General features: G+C 51.9%; 1 protein-coding gene across 1 annotated transcript in view; it reads right to left on the bottom strand.

Annotated features, from left to right (window-relative positions):
* Positions 1–18504, bottom strand: part of LOC104312117 (gamma-aminobutyric acid receptor subunit gamma-4) — a 44150-nt gene extending 25646 nt beyond the window's left edge. The window contains exons 1-3 of the mRNA XM_069811208.1: positions 17614–18504; positions 12118–12266; positions 11847–11914 (exon numbers count right to left, since the gene is read on the bottom strand). Coding sequence (XP_069667309.1) covers positions 11847–11914; positions 12118–12266; positions 17614–17669 — 273 coding nt within the window. The 5' untranslated portion in view covers positions 17670–18504. The remainder of the gene's footprint in view (positions 1–11846; positions 11915–12117; positions 12267–17613) is intronic.
* Between the last annotated feature and the right edge of the window lie 1047 nt (positions 18505–19551).

Raw genomic sequence — 19551 nt, 5'->3', positions numbered from 1 at the left:
GGAAAACCACTGTTTGCATATATGAATCCCTTTCTTATCTTCATCCTCAAGGAAAAAAGCACATTCAAAAAAATCTGAGAAAGTTCTGCTTTCATAAAAGGGGAGGGGTTTTTGCCCTCTGCAGAAATCCTCACTCCTGACAGTGTTCTCTCCTGGCCCCAGACGAAGGAGGAGGTGGGGACAGTGTACTCTGCTCCACTGACTCTTTCAAGGAAACTTGTTTCATGTTGTCTCTCATGCCCCCTTGCTGTGCTTGCCAGCTTTCTCTTCCTGCCCTGCCAGTTCCTTGATTTAGCTTCTTCTCCCTGCTTCATTTTGATTTTCCTTTCACAGTTCTTTTCAAGCCACCACAAAACCACAGCCCAGCCCTAATGAGATTTCAAGGGAGCAGCAGGCTGAGGAAAGCAGCTGGGAGAAATGAATCAGGTTACAGAGAAAGAACAATTTCTTTCTGTCTTCCCTGTTGGGTATTCGAAGGGCAAAGCAAGCTGGACTGCAGTTACAGAAGGGACACCAGACCAGCTGATTATCCTTTCTAGGCATACATCCACACTTCAGGCCGAGTGTGCTGGTCATTTGGAAGCCAGGACACCAGCCACTGGCCAAGCAGGACCTGCAGAGCTCTGCCGCTCTGGGCTGCTCACTTCCCATGGCACCTGGTGGCTGCAAAAGACTCTCCTCAGAAACTGGGGGCCGGTATTCCCGGTCCTTTTTTCCAGCTCCTGACTGTTTTGTAGAGACCCAGCCTCCTGCAGATGCCTCCTTTAAAATTCAACGAGTCTACCTTTCCCAGCTCCCCTAGATGGCTTTAGGACATCTTTGGGAAGTAGTGAAAAAGGTGTAGGCTCGGGTTTTCTACACAGAGGTATAAGGAATGCACTGGCAGAGTTTGTATATCCCAGAATCATACATACAAAGAAACCAAACAATTTTGGCTCTTGAGCTGAGTCCAAAGTTCCCGGGAGCTGGACAGCCCATTCTCTGCTGCTCCTTACCAAATCCCAGCACTTGGACCTGCCTTTGGCTTTTTGTGATAGCAGCAACACTGAGGTATTTTCATCTCTCTTCTTGCTGATCCAGTGAGAGACGACCAGCGTCTAAGCAGCCCCTGACCTCACTGCTGCAGAACTGGACTGAAGCTTGCAGCCAGCTCCTCAGGAACGTGCATGCAGAGCTCACATCCAAACAGCCGTGAGCAGCGGGAAGGGAGCTTGGCTTCACGCAATGGCTCACTCCTCCCTTGCTGTGCACATTGGGTGCCCAGCATCCCCATTCACAGTGCTCCTTCTGTCCCCTACCTTCTCTGCAGAGACCCTTCCTCCCCAAGCCTCCTGGTGAGATTTACTCTGCACATCCTTCTGGCACGCTGCTCCAAGCCATGTCACCACTGTGGCTCTTTGTTGTGGCAGGGGGAACCAGGGTACATTGTGCCTTCTCAGAAGGTGCAGATTCATGTGACAAACTAAGGCTGCAAGCTCTGGACAGGTCTGTCAGTCCACCACTGCCAGATCATGAAAGGAAATGGTTGTCTTGAATATTACAGTTCTCTTTGCCTCAGCTTTTCTTTTCAAAGAGCAAATGAAGAGATCAGCCAGTTACCATCTTAACTTCTTCTTAATCTCCTACCTCCCTGTGGCTGTACGAACAACCAACCAAACTCCTACAATATTTCCCACTTCTCACTCGCACCCCACTGCTCTGCTTCCTCTCCTTGTCCTCACTACACTACTAAGGTGGCTTTGGGTGTCTGTGGAGAAGAATTACAGACCAAGGGAGACAGGTCTGGTGTGGGAGGTGTAACAGGTACACTGGCTAAGCTGGAGGGAAAGAGAAGCAGATCATGGGCAAGTGTCAGAAACAAGGCTTACAACATTTGCAAAGTCCTAGCTCTGACCTTCCCTGTTCCCCAGCCACATGGAGACAAGGTGTTCCCCCACCCACACTCCTAAGTGTTTTGGTTCACACATCCCACGTGCACCTGCCTGCGGGTGAGCCATTATCAGTGACTGCAATTCTGTTGAGAAAAGCTGATCAGAGCCATTCCCAGCTAACTGGAGGTCAGAGAACAACTACAGAAATCCTCACAGCAAAGCCCTCTGGACACAAAGATGGACAAGCAAGGCTTATACCAGTGTCCCAGCTACCATCAGCTCTGTGCTACCAGCACACACCAAGCCCAGCATGCAGCAAGCCCAAGACCCCTGACCAGACTTATTCCCCCACCCACAGTGCCCCATGCAGCCAGCATGATTTCTCTGGGGCTTCAAGGAGCTTTTGCATTGGGAATTGGTGGGGCCAGTCTCAGCAGTGCTGGTGTGAAAAAGCTGCAGCATCAGCAAACCCACAGCGGGGAATGATGGGCTGCTGCCGACCAGTGTGAGGCATCGTGGCAGATGGCTGTGAAGATCTACCTGCTCACCCACTTGCTGACCCTAACACATATCTCCTACCAGCACAAAAGACACCAAGCTGAAGACACAGGGGCACCGAGGAGATGCCTGAATGCATGGAGGAGATGCGAGGGGTTGCAGGGAGGAGAAGCAAAGTGCTGCCTCAGCCTGACCAGCCCTGGTGCCATGGGGAAGCTTAGGCTGGCAGTATCACCGCTCCACTGCTGCTCACTTGCAATTTGTATCATGGGCAATTAAACCCTTCCTGTACACCGAGATGGGATGTAATAGTCTGAATATTCAGCCTTTAATATCAAGGCATGAAGAGGTCCTTGAAGCATATTGCCTCCGGCCACCTACAACCACTGAATTCTGAAAAATGGTCTTCATTTCATAACACACTTATAGCAGGCAGATTTCACATCAGCCTTTTAGGGGAGATGGTAGGACTGCTTCATCTGGGGATGCAAGAAATAAATAGAACTGATTTGTACTGACAAAAATGAAGTTTTGCTGGAAATAAATTAAAATTGTCAAAACCTAAAATGAATTACCTCAACATCATCATTTCATTCAGAAACTTTTTTTTTCTTCAGTAAGCTAACAAAATATTTTGCTTTACCCTTATCTATTTGATTCTTTTATTTTCAAATACTCATTTTCATGCTTGACTTATAGGACAGAATTTATCACTGTATGAAAAGCAAATCAAAACAATCTGATGATACTAAATGTAAATGTTTTGATTGTCCCTAAACCCATTTTCCGTCAGAAATGCTTAAGAATTTTGGCTGTTTGTCCCAAGCAGGAGGGGAGAGCAAGACCTCCTCCCCTACGATGCTGGCTGTTTGCCCTAGACCAGAAATCCTGGCCTCTGACCAGCTCTTTGGCTTGGCTGTCACGCACCTGAAATATACAGACCTCTCCTGTGGAGACATCTAAAGCCTTCAGTTCAGATAAATCAACCCTGCCTTTAAAATAATTCAGCCCATCAAGTGACAACTATTGGTACAGCTCAGAGCCTACATCTTTCAAATTTGACACAATAGTGCTTTCCCTTTGACTTGGAAGAATCAATTTAATGAGGTTCAGAGCACAGATCAGTACCTGAATGAGACACATGCTTCCTGGCCTGACCACGCACACACATCTCCATATGGAGAAGCGGCGCCATTGGGGAGCTGCAGAGCAACTCCATTAGCTAACGTGCTTGTGATGGAGACAGCTGCATCCGCGCTTTTCTTCGCAAGATGCAGCTGCGTGCAACTGCTCCGAGCCTGAGCCCGCATCTCCCAGGCACATCCCTACCAGTGTGTGATGGGCAAGGTTGCATTTCCACTGCTCAGCGACTGCAACCATGTCCACATCTGTGCGTCACCACAAAGCCTCTTTTAATGCCCTGTCAGAGGGCAAAGCTCCTACCAAACCCAGAGAGAGCTGCTAGCTGCCAGGGTTGCCAGGGCAGGGGATGTTCCTCTAGCCTGGTCCAGGCCCCAGGAAGGAGAGTCTCCTGGTCACTGGAGAACTGTCATCATCCTCTATTAGCAAGCAGAAACCCAGTTGCTGGCAGACACCTCTGGAAAGGGAGACCAGATGCAGCTGCTGCGGTCAGGAGCTGTGTTAGAAATGTTTTCTGTGGGTAAGGGTGAAGAATTATGAGTTACAATGCTCTCAGGTTGGGCACAGTGAGCACACTGGCTACTTGGGAAGAGCCTGCAGTAAGCATAATTCCCAGGCTGCCTGCAAGGGTGCAGGGCAAAAAAACCCCTCTGCATTCAGCCCAGCTGAAGAAATGTGAGTTTTCTCCAAAGGCTGGCACAAAATGAATGCAGGATTGAGCCATTCCTGCCAGGAGAAGGCCGGAAATCGGATCCATGAAGGAATTTACAAGAGCTGCTTACTTCATTATGAATGTTGATTTATCTCATGTTGCCTGAGGGCCAGAGGCCACCGGAGCTGTGGGCTCTGTGGAGGCATCTGTGTGCCAGGACTGATGCTGCAGTTTAAGAAACCTGACCGAGTACAGCCACATTCCCCATTTAGCGTCGGACTGGGGAGCACAGATGTTAATTAACTTTAGGGCTTTGCTCTCCAGAAATGCCTCTGAAGAAAAGCACTTTTCCCCCCAGGAGGCCACTGTCCAGATTTTCACATTTTAGAGGCAAAACCCCAGCTTTTTGTTCATCTTCCCTGATAACAGACTCCTTGTGTTTTCTGCACTATAAACAGCCTATAAATAAAATACCAACATGGATGTCACACAGAAAATATCTGGAGGGGATTAGTGTTTGTGCTGGATAATAAAAGGAGCTGGTTGAATTATTCATAGTGAATAAATCAGTCCTTTTCCAGTTTGGGAGCAGACCCTGAAACTTGCAGAAGCTCTTGGGATACGTTCAGGATGGGAGTAACTATTTATTTCATTAGATCTTCTGTCGCGGTTTGTGATTTGTCCCAGAAGTCACATGTGATCGGTGTTATTCCTTGGTGGCCTCATGATTTTTTTTTTCTTAAGGCAATGACAAACAATGGCTACAGGACAGCCGCTGGCTGCCCTTCTCTGTAGCCGACCTCACTGCCACGCGAACACAAGCAGCTACGTGAGGAACAGTCCCTCTCCTAGTACTTGGGCACACAGGAATGGTGACCGTTCTTGAACATCAAGGAATCAAGAGATATGAGCACTATCCAAGCAAATGAGTATTTCTGAAGATGTTATAAACGCACCACCAGCTCCAGCGGCGCTGAGCCATCACTCAGGCATGGAAACTAATGGCCAGAAAAAGCACTGGAGCCTTTAGTGAGTAATACCCATTTCCCAACACTTTAAATTTCTACGATGCACATCTTTATCAGGGACCAAAACCTGAACTAGCTCATTACATGAGTGCACGTCCTGTGCAACTTCACTAGATTTATGCTGATGCCTGACTCTCGCTGCACACCGGGCAGGCTGAGAAGAGCATGGAGTCCTTGGCAGAGCATTGTGGCGTGCTTCAGGCATTGCAATCCACCCTAGAAGTGGGTGCATCTGGGCTATTGCCTCCTAGACAGATGATTTGTGAAGCATTTTTAAGTCCTTTCAGTTCAGAAGTGCTGTGCAACCGCTGGAGTCTATTATTATCAGGGAAGAAGGGGGGGAGGTAACAAATTTCCTTTACCTATAGGCTTATCTTGTGCTCCAGAGCAACATATTCAAGCATTTTAAAAAGTGTGCCATTTTCATTTCATTTCCTTCCTACTTATTCCAAAGCAGCCAAAGCTAAGTATAATCAAGACTTAAGTGTTCCTCAGAGCCAGACAATTATTACCGGTCTCGGTTTCCCCATCTATTAAGAAGAAATGAAGATATTAACCCAAGCCTTGCAGCGGGACACCAGGGCTGTAACCCAAGGCTTCCCGCTGCAGTTCCCACACTAACTGCCTTCCAACAAAGCACAGCTGCCGTTCCTCAGGATGTGGCTCCGCTTCGGTGCGGAGATGCCTCAGACCGCCTAAGGGCTCTCCGCAAGGGTGGCTTAGCCCCATATGGCTTTTGTAGAGCCTAGCTCCTCTCTTGGGGATCTTTGCCCCTGCTGCTGGGATAGCTCAGCCATTCACAAGCAGCTGCCAGCTTGCTGCACACTCTGATAACGTGGCATCGATGGGGATTTTACTCAGAGCTGTGATTCAGCAGCTCAGCCACCCGCAGCTCGGAGTGGGGAAGAAGCAGCCCTTGGAAGAGGGTTGTCCGGACAGCCACTGCCTCCCTGCCCCACTAAGCCATTCCTGCATGGAAAGCACCCACGAGCAAAGACAAAGTGGCCCAGGTCCCCAAGCTAGCTTTGTCACAGCAGCCCCCTTCCTCACTGCTACCCCTTGTCAGCTTTAACTTTGAAAGCCAAACCTCCCTCCCTGGCTCCTCAGGATTTACATGAAAGCAGTCAGTGGGGAGTTCTCTTCATTCATGCTGGGCTTATACTTCTAAATTATAAAGTGTGTCAAATGAGGATTTAATTTATATTTAACAAGACAACATTTGTAAATTAATTATTCATCAGTTGATAATGAATAAACATTTCCCCCTTCCCTCCTTCTTCGCAGTGTTTTCACAAATGCACCATACATGCAAATCTATTAAATCTATTCTGCAGTACTCAGACGTGGGAAAATATGTTCTTCATCCTCAATTTCGTTAGTGTGTTGCATGGTAACTAATGCAGCCAGGCACAGCATTATGAATTTAATAGTGCGCAGCATCTCCTTCCTAAAGAGGGAAGGGGGGGAATATTCAACACGTGTATTTGGACATATCACCTTCTTCGGGTTCCAGTCCCCTGCTCACAGGCAGAGATAAGAAAATAATTTGCTGTAATAATGGAGGCAGGATCTTAGCCCTAGCCCTTGGAAGTCACAGGCACTTCAGAGGCAGCAGAATCTGGCCCCTAGGGAAGGACGGAGGCCAATTTTGCTCTTTCCATCTTTATTATAATGAAGTAATGAGATTGAGCTGGTGCACAATCCCAGCAGAAGAGCTGTCACCAAGTTTTGCTACAGAATTTGGCACACAAGGGCATCTCCTCACACATACCAAAGAGAGGAGTCTCCAGCATCTAAACTAGCCCTGATTGCACCGCATCTGATCCCAGACACCTGAAGCAGGTAACCAAGCAGGTCCCTGGATGAGTGGCACGTCTCCATGCACTTTGGCCAGGAGGCTACCACAGTGTTTGGGCTATGTTCTCAATGTTCAACTCCTCGAGCCTTGTGCTTGGTTTTGTGCAAGGAAGAAAAAGATGTTCAGCTCTGACCTCTGGGAGGAATCAGAGAAGCTCTGGACAGGACTTGCTCCATCCCCAAGCTCGGAACAGAAGCACTTTTTCCACTCCTACCCATGCTGGCTCTCATGGACACTTCACGGACATTCTCAGGACTGAAAGACACTCAGCCCCGATAGCTGGCAACGACTTTACTTCTACAGCATCATTTCCTGAGAGTTAAGCATCCCTAAAGGAAGGTGATCCAGAACTCTAGGTGCCCTTGACACCAGTTAAAGCTATAATCTATAGCAATAAAGCCATTACGAAACAAAACCAGGAGCAAATCCCTCCAGCAAACCACCAGTCAGCGAAAAATTTGAACCAAAAGTCTCCTCCCTCAGTCCCTGCTGCCGCAGCCCTCCCTGGCACCTCTTCCAGCAAACATGCTTGGAGAACCAAGGTGGGTCTTTGCATCAGGCTCAGCTTAACAATAAGCCAAGGACACCTGAACACTGTCTGTGTTAATAGGAATCTAATTGGGCATCCTGATCTGCGACACAGCTTGGAAAGCTGTGGCACTGTGGGTGATAACTCATTTGGCTTGAGGTGCTGCTGGCCAGCACCCAGCGGCAGCAGGCAGCTATGGAAGGGCTTGTGGCTGAGCGCATCCTTTCCCTGATGGTGTAAACAGACTTCGCACCACCCTGAGAAGTTCCAAGGGCCCCAATCCCACCCAAAGACAATGGGCTCATGGGGATGGGTAGGAGATCCCAGTCCATGCAGCGACTGGAGCAAACAGCTGTGGGACCTGATGGTCCCACTTTTCTGCACCCTTTTTCCTCTCAGCCCATCCTCTTCCAGCCAAGCCCCATCCCACTTCCTATCATTTAACTGTCTCCTAGATTTATTTCTGGTTACTGCCACATTTTGGCTGGCAGAGCACAGAGGGTCCTTTCCCCAGGGAGGAGAGAATGTAAAATTTGCAAGTACCTAAACGGGAAACAAGACTGCCATTCTGGTCTACAAAAGATACCAGGAAACCACTTTACATTTCTTCCCCCTCCAAACCTGCCCGCCTTCTGCTGGCTCCTGAATGTTAATGTTATTTATGACAAGTGATTGATGAGGGGGATGCAGAATTCACACCCAGCACAGGGCATTTTCAAATCACCTATTCATTTTTAAGGACCGGAATCAGTTTTGTATCCTGACATGATTTATCATTTGGAGGCTGAGCAGCGGCTACGCAGGGCCAGCTTCCAAGCCCTGACAGACCATCACCAGGCTGAAGGCAGTGGTGAGTAGTTAACCCTTTGAGGGGTGAGCAGAAGATCACAGGACACCAGTATTCAAACTACATTGCTTAAGTTGGAGCCTTCTATTCCACCAGCATGTCAGGCCGTCCTATAGCCTTCAGATGCACAGACCATGCAGATCCAAGCTAATAGCCACAGTAATGCTGCTACATTTCTTAAAAGCAGAACTAGGTTTTTATCTTCTACATAGCCTGGCTATGTGAAAGAAATATTTACATAAGATGCTGTCATTGCAATGCACCTAAAAGAGATCAATGGGACATTTCCCCTCCAGTGGACCTTCCAGCCTACATGAGTCTCTGTATCTGCAGCAGAGAGAAATCTCACCACGAGCTCAGGAGAGATCTAGCTCCAAGTCAAATTCTGGTTCCCTTCCCTCAGAAATGTGCATTTCCTCAGGTTGCATATGGGAAAAGGGAAAGATCAGGCATGTGGAACCGGCCTGACAGCTGGGAGAAGGCAGAGCTTCTCAGGTTGGGAGAAGCTATATAAAAAGGGACAAAGTGGGAATGACATGTCTCCAGCAAAGACATTCTGTACCATACATTTGATGCCAGCCTGCCAGTGGCTGGCACAACCCACAGAATGACTTAATTCATTGCATCAGCATGGAAAAGCAAACAAACACCAAACAAGTGGGTGAAGCAGCCAAGTCTAGAGGTGACACTGTGGCAGCTTTTTCACAGCCCTTTTCTCTTGCTTCAGGAGATACTATAGCAGGATGCAGCCTCTCTCATGAGCAGGGGGAGGTATTCAGAGTACAGACGGCAGAAAGCTGCCATCCAGGGCTACAAGACCTGGGTCTAGCTGTCCTCAGTACCTCAGGGAGAAAGGTTTTAAAGCTCAAGAGCATCACAGATTCAAGCTTAGGAAGTTACCTAAAGGGACAGGGCAGGAGACATGTCCATAGAGAGTCTACTTGTGGTGTCATATTGAGGTGTCATCAGATCACTGGTGACTATTGGGACCCAGCAGGGACTCCTGGACTTGTAGCATCTGGGCACTTTGGAGAGAGTGCAGCCAGTTGTGACTGATGCCACAAAATCCCTCAAGTGTCTCTAGGCCAAGTGATTTCCTCCCCTGCCTGAGCAGCTCCTTGCCACGCCATTCCCACAAACAGCAATACCCTCCTCAGGTGGGAGGGCTGCAGATGGGTAGATTAGCCCCATGGCAGCAGCTTCCCCAGCAGAGCCCTGCAGATGTAGGTGATTCCAATTGCCAGTCTTGCCTTCACACTCCTGGCTTGCATTAATTGCACTGGGACCCCCTGGGATCCTGTGCAGACGTGTAGCTCCACTTCATGAAGCGTAAAAGCTTCTGCTGACTCTTAGAAAGAGCTAAACACATGGGTTGAGCTGCTCTAGGAATGTTCAGGGCTGTCTTCAGCAGCACTCTCCCATGACACTCTCTGGTGTCTAGTAAGGGTTGAGTTCACACAACAGTTTTTCCCCTCAGTGGGGATGGCAGTTGTCACTGCCTTGCATCCTGTTTTCACAAAAGTACTGGAGATGCTGAATATACCTGAAGCTCCTATACCTGCAGTCATATATGGTTGGTGCTCAATGCATCTAAAATACTGAAGGATTGGGATGGACTTACGTATGTTCTCACATACCCATCACCATGGCATAAGCTGTGTTTCTTAGGAAACCAGACTAGCAGCAGTGCCTGGTATCTCCATTTAGAAGGGATGAACTCTGGATGCAAGACTGGATTTTATAAGCCATTCTCTACTGCTACCACCTGCATGGCTATGCAGTGCTCCTGCGACAGGGAGAACAGAGCTTCCAACAGGGGTTGAAAGGGGTAAAGTAAATGGATGAGAGGAAAAGAGAAGGCATGAGGACGTGCACTGTTGTTGTGCATGGTTTTCTTGGCATATCCTTTGGCAGTGCAAAGCAGATGGGACAGCCGCCTATAACATGACTCTTACGCTCTACCTCCAGGCACAGCAGTGGCTGGGGAGGTGAGTACACCCAGCCCCTGCGCCCTTCCCCCTGCACTGCTGCTCTTACATCACTGTGGCTTCACGCCCACACACCCGTGTGGTATGGAGGAGCTTGTGGTATCTGCTGGCAGACAGGGATAACATCCACATGCTTGGGCTGTGGTTCTCCTCCTGGAAACCAGGCCCACAGAAACAACGAAAGGAAATTTTTGGCCTTGAGGCCGTCCCTGCTGGGCCTCCTCATGGTGCCCTCATTGTGCAAGTGAGCACCCAGCCAGGTCCCCATCTGGTGGCTCATGAGCGGGTGTTGCTCGGAGGCACATGCTTGGTGGTGGCCGGTCAGAAGGGCTGCTTCAAAATGCTTTTTGGAGTGGAAGTGGTACCACAGCTACAATACCATTCTTCCATCCATCCTCAGAGGGGCTTGTTCAGTGGAAATTTGCTACTTGGGAAACTAAAAATAACTGAGAACTTTCTTTTTTTTGGTTTATGGGGGCTGGTTTTGTTTCTTCTCCATTTTGCATTGAGAAAGACATGAAAAGCCAAATTGTCCTGGCTATACCTCTCCTTTGTCCTCTCTATGCCACTGCCCAGTGGGCCAAAGAAGTCTTTCAAACCTGACAGCAGTCAGGTTTGTTTCTTGCTAGAAAAGAGGAAAAAATGGCTTCACAGGGAAAATAATGGAAGTTTCCTGTGATAAATAAATAATCAACAGTTGATCTCCAGTGTATGTCCTGGAGGCTCTTCAGACCAGAGTGTCTCTGTTGAGTCTTTCCGCAGCTCTCAGCACAGTGGGGTCCTAAGCCACAAGCAGAAACCATCACAGTTGTGGTAGCATCAATCTAAGGTGCTATGTACTGAAGAAGAGCCATTGGACCTGAGGCACCCTGCCTGCCCCTCCCCAGCACCACAGGCCAGGCCTGGGCACCCAAGTTTTACACCATCAGACCATTGCCATGGAAACCATCTCCATGTACCTATTTCAATCCTCCTGGGAAGCGTGCTGCTCCCCCTCCCAGCCACCACCACACTGGCTCAACCAGGGTGGTGCAACTTGCTCCGAGCATCCTGGTGCCCGCACGCTTCCCAGGCAGGAGAGGGCAAAGCGACCAGCCAGTGGTGTCTGTCCACACATTGTCAGTGGAGACCAAAGAGCATCATCATCCTTCTCCCTGAGCTCGTGAGCACGGTAGGGTTGCTGAGCTCACCAAGGGCACTTGAGGACCTTGCTCCTAACCAGGGATGGCTGTCAAGCCTTTCTAGCTCCAGCTATCAGCAGGTCATAGCACCTCTTCCCAAGGGAAGGGAAACAAATCCACCTCTTCTCATGACACCACCACCTTCACACCATGTCTAGCCAGCATGACACAACCTGCCAGCAGCGCTGGGCCAGCTACCTCCCACACTCTCAGCTGCGGTGATAGTGTGACCCTGCAGCAACGACACCACTCACCATCTGGATGACGGACACTGGCCCAATGCTGTTCACATAGATATCCACATCGATGTAAGTGGGCTTGACTGTAAAGAAAATAAAATAGGTATGGATGAGCTGGGGCTAGAATAATTTCTGAAGGGCTGAAGACCAGGGGAGCATCTGGGATCAGTGTGGCTCTGTCTCACCAAAAATCCCAACTACAGCAGCCACAAAAGCATGGAAAACACAAGACACAGCTGGGCCAGGTCACCACCCGTGGCCACAGGGAGCTTCAGGGGACACTTACTGCCAATGTCAGGCCTCAGCTTGTTGTCATAGTTCTTCAGCAGTGAGTTGAGGATCTGCGTGGCATCAGTCTCCTGTGCCTTGGGGGTGAGGACCCAGGTTTTATTGATGCTGAGGTAATCATAATCGTATTCCTCTGTGCTCTCACACCTGGATCAGAGAGACAAAAGGAGAGAGACATCACTGTGGCAGCTCTCTGGCACTCTTTGGGAGCAAGGACACAGCTGGGTTTCAGAGATACTAAAGGAGGAGGATGCAGTGCTGCTAAAAGGCAGAACATAAGGAGCTCAGAGATCTACTTTCAGCCACACTGCTAAGAAGACACAACTCACCTGGCGCCTTTGGTGCCTTGAGGGTCCCCAGACATGCAGGGGCCTTGCCACCAGCAGTCAGGACTAGCAGGGATGGGGTGCTCCACATCCTCCCCAGCTTCCTTTGGAGACACACTGCTCATCCCCAAAGTGTGGGAGCCAGTCCCTGCCCTACCCTGCTGTGTTCCTGCCCATTCCACTCCTGGCCCTCCTCTACTGCCAGCAGCTCCTGCTCCTGGAGCTGCCTGTTAACCCCAAATACCTCAGCTGCTCTGCCTGCCACTTGCACCTGAAGTGGGCTTCCTCTGAGAAGAAGACAGTGACCAAACAGCATTTTTGGGGAGCAAGGCTTTTACATTAAAAGCATTTCATAGAAAAGAGGTCCTAAACTACCACGCAGGCAGCATGCATGTCTGGCTTGCCAGGAACCCAGCCATCTGCCCTGCACAGATCCTCAGAAAGAAAAGCTTTACGCAAACTAATCTGCCCTCAGGCCAAGACCTGCCACAACCCATTCCCTGTAGTGACCAACCCTTCCTCCCCAGCCTTTGGTGCGAGCTCCCATTTAAAGATGCTCCATCTTCCTGATCTTCCAGTTCCAAGCCAGGCAAGGAAAGCTTGCTTCCTCCTTTGGACATGATCCACTTAGCAACAGCTTCTCCCACTGCCTTTCAAATCTACCCTTTCTAAACCTTTCACACCCCTCCCTTTTCCTAAAGGGGTTTTCCTAAACCCTCTAATTAAATTAGGTCCACATGGTCACCTGGGAAATTCTAACCACCTGCCGCTGCTCTGGGCAGCTCATTCACAAGATTGTCCCTGGAACAACACAGCCATACGTGGGAGAGGATGCCGAGCACTCCCACACCCAGCACCCCCCCCTCAATGTCTGCCATGTCAGCGTGTCACCTGCTCCAGCGCCAGCAAGGGTCTCGCAGCGGGAGCTGCCGCTGTGTTGACACTTCCCAGCTGGAGCCTCGCAGCTCGGAGGTGCAATCAGGCACCACTGATACACATCTCCCTTCAGTGCCTGGGGAGGCAGAGCCTGGCAAAGGTACTTGAAGGGGAGGAAAAAAGCATTAAATTGACATGTTGCAGTCAATTTATCAGATGCTCCTCTTTTAAAACCCCAGATAAAACTTGCTTTCACAATCACTTTAAAACTCTTTGCATCTCCCCAGCTTTCAGGCACCGGGATGTGTCCCCCCACAAGGGCTGGGCTGCATGCAGCTGGCTGCCTGCCGCCGCACATTAGGTATTGGTACATCAGCTTGTTGTTTCCTGTCTGATTGTGCTGCACTTTCTAACGATGCTTAAGGAGTCTTAAGCAACACTGTCAGGATGCGCTTCCCTATCTGAGCAGCGGCAGCGAGGGCTCGCCTGGCTGTCGTGCTGTGCCAAACCTTCGAAATGCAGCCAAGCAGACAGCTCCGTGGCACCCAGCAGCTGCAGGAGGCACGGGGGACCACCACTGCGCCCACCTGAAAGCTGGCCAGAGCCGAAATCTGGGGCCGGCCCTGCTCCTGTGGGGCACAAAGAGGGACATGTGTCTCTGCCCGCAGATCAGCTCAGGGCAGGGGAAAGCAATCCTAACTGCTTTCCCTTGCTGCCCGTGTTTTGGGTGGTGCAGGCTGCCTCTAGCAGAGTGGGAACAGCTACACCAAAACCTTATCTCAGTGTTCCCTTGACCCTACTTGAAGTCAGCGCAAGACAGGTCACCTGCCAGCACTGAACTCTGCGTGTCCCACTGCCCTGCCAAAATCCAGTTCCTGGAAGGTGTAAGGCCACAGTAGAGTGCGAAACATCCCTCTGGGGCCGAACAAAACCAGGCTGGTTACTCTGACCTCAGCCTTCTGGCTTCCCCCCGTTTAGTGTCCCTGATTAACATCCTAAGGCTTGGGATAGCATTTCCAGGGAGTCACATCCCTACTTCAGATGCAGTGACACTACCAAAAATATGCTTTTTGCTAATGCAGTTAATCCTGGACTACTAAACCATACTAAGCCATCTTAGCATAAGCAAGCCAGCTTTTGCTGGAGAAAATATGCTTTTGCTGGGTGTCTGTGCACACACAGACACATGCCAGCTCTTGCTGGTCAGGAGTGTGACTCTCATGCCGCCCTATGCAAGCCCCTGCCTCCTCCCCAGTGGCCCCACTTCAAATCAAGAAGGGAAGAGTCCAAGAGCTATTGCAGAGGAGATGAATTAAGGTGACATGTGCGTGTCACCCCACAGCTGCTAATGGAAATGTCACACTGCAAACCTGCAGTGTTCCCCAATGCACTGTGAACACTTGCCGGCCCGGTGGCTCCGTCTCCTTGTGCAAAGCGACTGGCTCGGTGACAGGGGACAGCCGGTTCTCATATGTCTCCGTGCAGTCAGGAGGAAAGGCAGAGCCACGTTTCCTCACCCCAGCTTGTTGAAATATCAAAACATCCACCTCACAGCACTCCTGCACTCGGCCACAGGGCTGGGACGCAGCCCTGAGTGCAGGCTGGGGGCGGGCAGGGGGGATGATGGCAGGGCAGAGCTGGGGACATTGTGAGGAAACTCCTGGTCTGACAGATGCGGTCGGGGCTGTGGCAGCTCCTGCTGGTGCCCAGAGCAGGCCTGCATGGCAGGGAGGTGTCCTTTCGGATGCGGTAATGTATATGGATGGGGTTGGACAACCCTCCCTGGGCAATCCTTGGCATTAGAGCAGGACAGTGCTCTGCCTTGCATCCCTAATTCTGTTTTACTCAAGCAGACACCTGTTTTGCTGAGATTTCCAAGCACACTGATGGTCAAAGTAAAAGCCACCCAAAGAGCTGGTGGCTGGCTCCCTCCTCCAGTGCCCAAGCTGTCTGACAAGGTTTCCCTTAGCAGGAGGAGGGGAAGAGCAAAATGTGTCACGAGCCCTTGAAGATACTTCTGCTCCTTGCCTGGTAGGACCACCGATGGTGCTTGACCAGGTTGCATACCCACTACTATTTGCAACCTAGTGTGTTAAGAAAGTCTGAGACCAGTAAAATTTTGTACTGAGACCTGCACCCACTGGGAAGGTGACACACACCCTCTCAGCCATCCCTAGCCCTAAGGCAGGAATGTCCTGGAGCAGATGCAGAGACCGGGGCAGTGACTGGGCAGCCCCTCTGCAAACGCAGCGCAAAGCCTCCCCTGCTCCCGAGGGACAGACAGCAACAAAATGCAAGAACATTTCCCTTGGTTGAAAAGCACTGTGGTCAATCCTAATTACCACATGCTAATGTGTCCTTCTACTGCCCATCCCAATGCCTTCAAGGGTTGTAGGCACAGGGACGTTCAAGCAAATTGCTCTAAATTAGAAGCTGGCAGAGGATTTAAGGACAGGGTGCTCGCTAAACTGTACCCTACCCATTTCACATGTCTTTGTACCTCTCCTTTCACAGCATGCTCCATGAAGCCCCAATGGTCAAGTCTGCACAGTTTCAACCATCTGCCAAGCCCAACTTTCTGGTGGTGTGATGCTGTGTAGGGAAGCTGCCTTCAGGGCTCAGAATTGGGTGCCTTGGTCCCAGCCAAGCCAGTGCCCTGGGAAACGTGGTGAATTAGGCTCTGTGATGGGGGGACTGTCTGGGGAGTGCTGAGTCACTCGCCACAAAGCATCCAGCCCGCTCCAGCACCAGGGGAAGGGTCTTGCAGCTTATGCCAGGAGAATAGCTTTGACACATGCGGCACCTGACTGGGCTCCTCACCCCAGCACCCACCATCAAGTGCAGGCTGGTGAGATTCACCCCCTGCAAGCTGCAGCCAGGAAAAATGCAGTGAATGCAAAGTATGACCCTTGCTCCTCTTCTTCTTCTCCCACAGGCTTCCTCTCCTGCTCCATCACCCCCCAAGCACGCACAGACACTGCTCCTGGCAAAGCCAGGTTCAGGGAAGAGGTAGACACAAGGGATTGGGCAGAAGGAGAGCTGGGCCAGCTATGGGGTAAATCTTCTGGCCCAAGGGAATACATGACTTAACTGCTCCTCCATGTGATCTTGCAGATCACGATTCACCCTCTCAAAATGCAGTGTTCATGGCAGTGCACCGCAGGATGGTAGGGCACAGGAACCGGGACCACCACAGACCCCGCTCTGGGCTCTCAAAAGCCCCCTGGGACCAGCATGCTGGCGATAGGCTGGGTGTCAGGGCACGAGACTCCGGGAAGGCCAAGCCCTGGAGGACCGCAGCAGCCTGCACCCGAGGTTGGGAAGCCTTGGCAGAGCAGACCATTAGTAGCAGGATTCATGCTCCCTGTCCCTGACTGCATTTGTAATGGGATTTGATCAGCTTTAAGGCAGCTTATTCTGCCAATTAGCTTCAGCCAGTAAAATCCCTCTTCCCCCGAGCCCTGGGGGCAACAATCTGCTGACAACATGCTCTTTCCCCGATCTAGCCATTAAACTCACCAGCAGGGCTAGGAATTGTAAAAAAAAAAAAAAAAAAGGGAAAAAGAAACTTGAAAACCCCTTGTGCGTGGGGCCTTTCATTGCTGTTTACAGAAAAGCGCTACGAACGCTGGCCGTAGGAGAGAACCGTAATCCGCCAGCCCCACACCTCTGCTCGCCTCAGCCAGCACGCCGGTGGCTTCGGGCTGGCATTGGGCTCCCGGCCGGCACCCAGAGCTGGGACCTGGGGCCAACCTGTAGAGCAAGGCAGGAGCCCGCGCTGCCCTCCTCCTGCCAGGCTGCAAGCCCTGCAGGGGCTTTCGGGGTGCCAGGGGATGGAGTGCAGGGAAGTCCTTCCTACCCAGGCCGACTCCGCATGGAAATGCCCCGGTGATGGATGCAGCCCCCGGGAGGTGCCGAGCTCCCTCTGGTCCTGCTCTGGGCACCCCCAGAAGGAGCGCAGCCCCCGGCAGGATTCAGTCAGCGAGGTGATGGCGGGGTGGAAAACAGGACGTCCTCTCGATTCCCGGCATGCGGAGGGGGGACCCGGGGTGCAAAGGACGTGCAGGCACTAGGTGCTGCCGAGCCCAGACCTGATCCCGCCCCGGGGCCGGCTGGAAGGAACAGCTGGGGGCACAGAGGTGACCAAACCCCCGCTGAAGCCGGGGCGGGGGGTCGTGGGGACACACGCTGCGACTCCAGCCCCCTCCCCTCCCGTTGTCCCGACGGGTAAACTGAGGCGGGGAGGGGGCTTCCCGGCCGGCGGGGGGGGGGGGGGGGGGGGGGGGGCTCACCTGGCGCGCAGGACCGGCCCGAGGGCCAGGCAGAGCAGCAGCACCGTCCCGGGCATCTCGGCGAGGCGAGGACCGGCCCCGGGGGGCTGGGGGGGCGGCGGCGGCGGTGCGCCCGCCCCGGCGGGGCTCAGCGCGGGGCCGGGGCGGGGGCGGCGGCGGGGCCCCCCCGCCGCCCGCTGCGCCGCGCTCCAGCCCCGCCGCCGCCCGCCCGGCTCCGCGCTCCGCGCCCCGCTCCGCGCCGCCGGGGAGGAAGGGGAAAGTTGGGCATCTCTTCTCCGACTCCGCGGCGGGGAGGGGCTCGGCGCAGGGTCCTACCTCCCCGCGCAGGGGCTGGCTCCCCCCGCACCCCCCCGAGGGCTGAGCGCCAGCGGGGGGGCGCGCACGGCAGAGGCAAACCCGCGCATCTGCCTGCCGCCGCGCTGCCGGGGAGCGAGCACCGTCAGCTGGTGTAAGGATCTCTCGCTCCCCCTTTGCGTAACGAGGCGCTTGATTTCTCTTAATAGTAGCTTTTTTCAATGCACGACAGTTGGGTTTTTTTCTAAAAAAAAAAAGGAAAAAAAAGAGTGGGTAATCGTTGTTTAAAATACGCGAAGCGTCAGTCCCCGCTGGGCTGAGCTGCAAGGGAGAGGCAGCCGGGAGGGGGTCCTTTCCCACCTGTTGGGGCTGCTGTCCCAAAAATAAGGTGGGAGGGTGCGTGGGTAGGAGCTGTGGGCCAGCCGCGGGTCGCGGGTGGGCGGTGGGTTTTCAGCCTGTCGCTCTCTGCTCTCACAGTTTGCCAAGCTGCACTCAGGCATTTCTTTTCACTGCTGGCATCCGACTTGTAAACAGGGATAACAGATTCCTTCTTGGTCAATTTTGGGTGAGACTTGCTCGGAACCAACTTTGTTACAGCTACGTGAGGTACCAATAATTATCCTTCGTCATCTGGTTACAGCCGTGAGTTGCAGGAGCCTGTCCCCAGAGGGGCCTGGTCCTGCATCTCCCAGAAGGTCTAGTAACACTGATGATAAATGGGGATTTGGTGCCACCTCTCTGGACTGGAGTGGGACCATCCCTGGTACTGGAGTGGGACTGCGGACAATTGAGTCTCTCACTCCTGGCCCTGTCACAGCCTTCCCTACACGAGCCCGGGCAAATCACTTCACTGATTTCCATCTGCGTCGTGCTGGTAACCGCTGTCCTCATTTGCTCAGCTTGGCAGTATAGGGAGATACGTGTTCCCTAGGCATGATCAGTGCCTAATAGCCAGGACCAGCCTCGGTGGGGACAAGGAGTGCTACAAGAGCACAAGCAGTAAATAACAGCAGCACACCTGGGTGATTTTTCAAGGCTCTTCCTACGCAGGCTCTCCCTTGCTGATTCTTGCAATGATCACCTTAAGCCCTCAAGCATGAGATCTGAGCAGCCCCAAAGCCACGGGAGCCAGCTGCAGGCATTACAACTCCAAGATGGCATTTCCCTGTAACAAAGCAGCTGCAGATTATGTTTCCTTTACTGCATGCAAAGAAGCCAGCTCTGGGATGGCAGAGTTTACAGGAAGCACATGTCAAAAGAGTAAATAATGAATATCAAAGCAGCAGCGAAGGTGAAAAGAACCCTTTAAGCTTCAAAGCAAGCCACTGGATTGCCCCAGAAGTTCTTCAGGGATCCAGATGAAGCCAAAGTTGGGAAAGGTGCAAGAACAGCCGCAGGAAGGACATAGCTGTCGAGACTTCTGGTCATGAGCAGATCACAGAAAATCCAGGGGTTCATATATGTGCTCTCAGCTCCCCCTCAAGACACAGGATGTGAAGTGGTATATGGGGAAATTCATGGGACTGATTTCTTTTGACCACCCCTTCTGCTACCTAAGAACAGAGAGATCTGGGGAGGACTGGTGCTTGGAGAGCTGGAGATGGTCAGAGCAGTATTAAGGAATCACAACATCCATTTACGATG

This window comes from Haliaeetus albicilla, chromosome 23, assembly GCF_947461875.1.
Source record: "Haliaeetus albicilla chromosome 23, bHalAlb1.1, whole genome shotgun sequence".
Taxonomy (NCBI): domain Eukaryota; kingdom Metazoa; phylum Chordata; class Aves; order Accipitriformes; family Accipitridae; genus Haliaeetus; species Haliaeetus albicilla.
Note: the sequence above shows the minus strand (reverse complement) of the source record. Positions and strands in the feature narration are given on the sequence as shown.